Below are 3,620 nucleotides of genomic sequence, written 5' to 3'. Positions count from 1 at the left end.
CTAGCGCCTGAAACCTTTTTTTTCTCTTTTTTTTTCTCTTCACTTTTTCAAACGACCGAGAAAAAAATTGGGTCAACCTTTTCGGGCTGTTGAGGAAGGGGCGGCAAAATTGAATTTTCTTCAGCCCCCCCGGGGTTGGGGCGGCCACGGTACGCCACTGCTGTGAATAAGAGCGAATTATTTCGCTCCGTTCTTTATATCAGGTGGCATTTCACTCCGTTCTTTATATCAGGTGGCATTTCTATTGATGAGCAGGCGAATCTGATTCTTCTTCCGATTCTTTCGTCAAACCATCTTTTGTGGGCTCTGGAATTGGCCATTTTTGGCCATCGAACTTTGCCTGTTTTTGTGCCTACACTGGATGTTTGGTTTAGCGTGTCTGTCTATATGCACAGTGATTTTCATCCCTGGTTCTAGTGCACTTTTGTATTCCCATTGATCCTTGTTGTTTTTGCAGGTTCAGCACTTCTGTGGGCCTTGGAACTGGTAATTTTTGGCTATCGAACTTTACCTACTTCTTATGCCTGCATTTGCTGTTTTTGTCCCCCTGCATCCCGGGCCCTGCATACTGTCTAGTCTGCATTTTACTTGTTTCCCCACATCAAGATGGTGTACCATGCTTTTTGCTTTCCTGTTGTTCATATTCAAGGTATATCCTCTTGTATCATTTATTGATCTATGTGTTTAGTGTCCTCGTCCGTTGGATTCACCATTACCCACTTTTTGTATGTTTTGTTTTTATTGATGTTCTGTGTAATTGTTTTTTTTATATATCGGATGCACTGCACATGAGTGCATGTGCCATTGTTACAAAAGTGATTCCAATAAATTGATTGATTGATTGAACTTTTTGAAATGGGATCACTATTAAAGTTTTCTTCAATGATCTTAGTTCTTAGTCAATATCGTACTCATTCTGCCGCATAGCAAATCGTACAGTCATGCAGTCGAGTCAGTGTGGAGTGGGTAAGTCAGAGTCTACATCGCCAGTATAATTAGATAACAACGCCATATCATGAATTCTGAACAAGAATTAAACTGCAGCTTCCAGGACACAGATGGGGGATGTCTTAAATCATCTTCCAATGACTCAGTCTTCACCACAACATCAATCATCATCCAAGCAATCTTCATCTTCATCATTGGATGCACTAATGGCAGCATGTTGTACATCTTCTGCAGATGTCATCAACTTCGCAACGTCACCAACTCTCTGATCATCAACTTGGTCATCTGCAACCTCATCATGCTACCAGTCCATACGTTTGATCTGATCTTAGCAATCAAGCCTGGGATCAGCCGTGGATATATGTGTTTACTTCTATGTGGTGCTATATATCTAGTGGTATCGGTAAGCAGCTTGACATTGCTTGCAGTATGTGTAGACAAAATGGTGAAAGTTTTCAGACCTTGTAAATATAAGGAGACAATTACATGGCTTAGAGCTGGTATTTGTTTATCAACTATATGGATATCTGCTTTATTTGTGACAATCGTTATCCCATTTGCTGGTTTAAATCAGGTTAACAGCCTCAGCGCTCTACAATCTACACCATGTGATATCTATGACTTTGTCAAAGTTTTCTATCCAAACTATCCAGTTATCGTAGCCGTCATCTATGGATTTATTCCTTGCATTGCTTTCGGTATCATCTATGGCCGAATTCTAGTTTTCTTGGTGCCTCAAATTCGATCTTCTAAACGCACTCTTCAATCACAGCTTCTTCGTCAAGAAGTGAAGCCTATGGTTACAATCACCGTGATGGTGGTAACGACTGGGTTGGCCTACGGGTCTATAACTGTTGTGACCTGGTTGCAAGCGTTTGACGAGTCTTTCACTGTTAGTCCAGCTCTCCATAGCGCTATAACCTGGCTTAACTACCTCAACATAACAGTCAACCCATCCGTTTACTGTCTGCGAAGCAGTGCTTTCCAAACAGCATGGAAAAATCATCTTCAGTGTCTTCCAAATCCGCAGCGTGAATCCACTCCGTTTAGCAGTATTTATCGTCCAGTTGTGGTTGCTGGCCGTAGAAGATTGAGTAATGACTCTATTGAACTCTGTGTAGAAATTAATACATGTAATGATACGACTTCCTCCTAATTATTATGCTACACGTACATGTGCTTTATCAATACTGGAAAAAGGAGGAAAATGGATAATGAAGCATTTTTAACTTTTTGAATTTGGCAATGTAGTGTATTGCCGCAACTAGACATCAGAAAACTTCAGGCAAACATGTCACTGTTGCTTGTATTACATTTTACTTGGTCGTCAAGGTAATTTCTTAAAGGATGTCTCCGGCAACATTATACCATAAATGTTAGAAAATTAATTATCAAGCATGAATCACGTGGTTTTATTTTAGACAAACTCACATTGACCATAAAAACGAATTAAAAGGGTCGTCTCTCAACACACGATATTCAAAATTCCCGGGCGCCGAGATTGTCGAGTGCAATGACGTCACAGTAATACAATGAAGGCTGACAACAATTGAGCACAAATAACCATGACGTCATTGCACTGGGCAATTTCGGCGCGGGAATTTTGAATATCGCGTGTTGAGAGCCGGCTGTTTTTATTCATTTTTATGGTAAATATATGAGTTTGTTTTAAATAAAAGCATGTGATTCGTGCTTGGTAATTATTTTTCTAACATATAAGGCATAATGTTGTGATTACCGGAGACATCCTTAAAGCTCATACATAAGCTTTATTTCAATAAAATCGGTGGTCTACTCTACAACCGATTGTGTAAAGCAGTCCTAAAATAACTTGGGCCACTTTCGCGTATAGCTAAGGTGACTGAATTGGATTGAATCATGAACCATCTGGTCGGTGCCCTTAAGATGAGTAATTTTAAACAATATGGCATTTGAAGTGGTATTTTAATTTATGACTATGATATAAATATCATATTATTTATTTACTAATGTCAATTAAGTGAAAGAAAAACATGGAAAACCTTTGCTGTTGTTCTGAGATCTGTGGGTTAATTATACACGAAATTAGGGTTAGGGTTAGTTTAGGGTTAGGATTAGCTTACACGAAATAATTACATGAAGGATCGACCGATCTTTGACGATAAGCATGAGAGTTCATTTACATTGTGCAAACTTGATGTGTGAAATTGGCAAAACGTTGTCCAACTTGGGCGATTCAGTAAAATCAGGTATAGCGTTTGAACCTGAATTATGAAAGACACCATGTAAAGTTTTTCTGTTAGCCAAGATATTACATTACTGATTCTATAACTACATCCTGGCAAACACAAAAACGTTTTAAAAACGTTTTGAATAAGTTATATTTTGGTTTAGGTAAACACGTTTTAATAGCATTAAAATGTCGGGTTATATAAAGGTCATAAAAACGTTTTAAAATGAAAACACACTACAACAATATTTTAAAATGTTTTCAAAATTTTATTCTAAACTATTTTTGCAAACATTTTTTGCCAAATATTTTGCCAACACTTGAATAACATTATGTTAAAATATTTGCACCCAGCAAACACAGAAATGTTCTTAAAATGTATTTTTCAAAACGTTTTAGTAACATTTAAATGTCGGGTTATATAAAGGTTATGAAAACGCATTTAAAACGTTATTGCAAATAT

General features: G+C 37.7%; 1 protein-coding gene across 1 annotated transcript; it reads left to right on the top strand.

Annotated features, from left to right (window-relative positions):
* Positions 1-216: 216 nt before the first annotated feature.
* On the top strand, positions 217-3,395 carry LOC140165933 (trace amine-associated receptor 13c-like). The gene has a single exon (XM_072189275.1). It carries the CDS (start codon positions 1,016-1,018, stop codon positions 2,102-2,104), a length of 1,089 nt encoding a protein of 362 aa, XP_072045376.1. The 5' UTR covers positions 217-1,015; the 3' UTR covers positions 2,105-3,395.
* Positions 3,396-3,620: the final 225 nt, after the last annotated feature.

This window comes from Amphiura filiformis, chromosome 12 (genome assembly GCF_039555335.1).
Source record: "Amphiura filiformis chromosome 12, Afil_fr2py, whole genome shotgun sequence".
NCBI lineage: Eukaryota > Metazoa > Echinodermata > Ophiuroidea > Amphilepidida > Amphiuridae > Amphiura > Amphiura filiformis.
The sequence above is the reverse complement of the archived record's forward strand: the minus strand, read 5'-3'. Positions and strand labels throughout refer to the sequence as shown.

Bases quoted from the DNA above. Each gene is read 5' to 3' on its own strand.
- LOC140165933 (XM_072189275.1), top strand. From the start codon at position 1,016: ATGAATTCTGAACAAGAATTAAACTGCAGCTTCCAGGACACAGATGGG.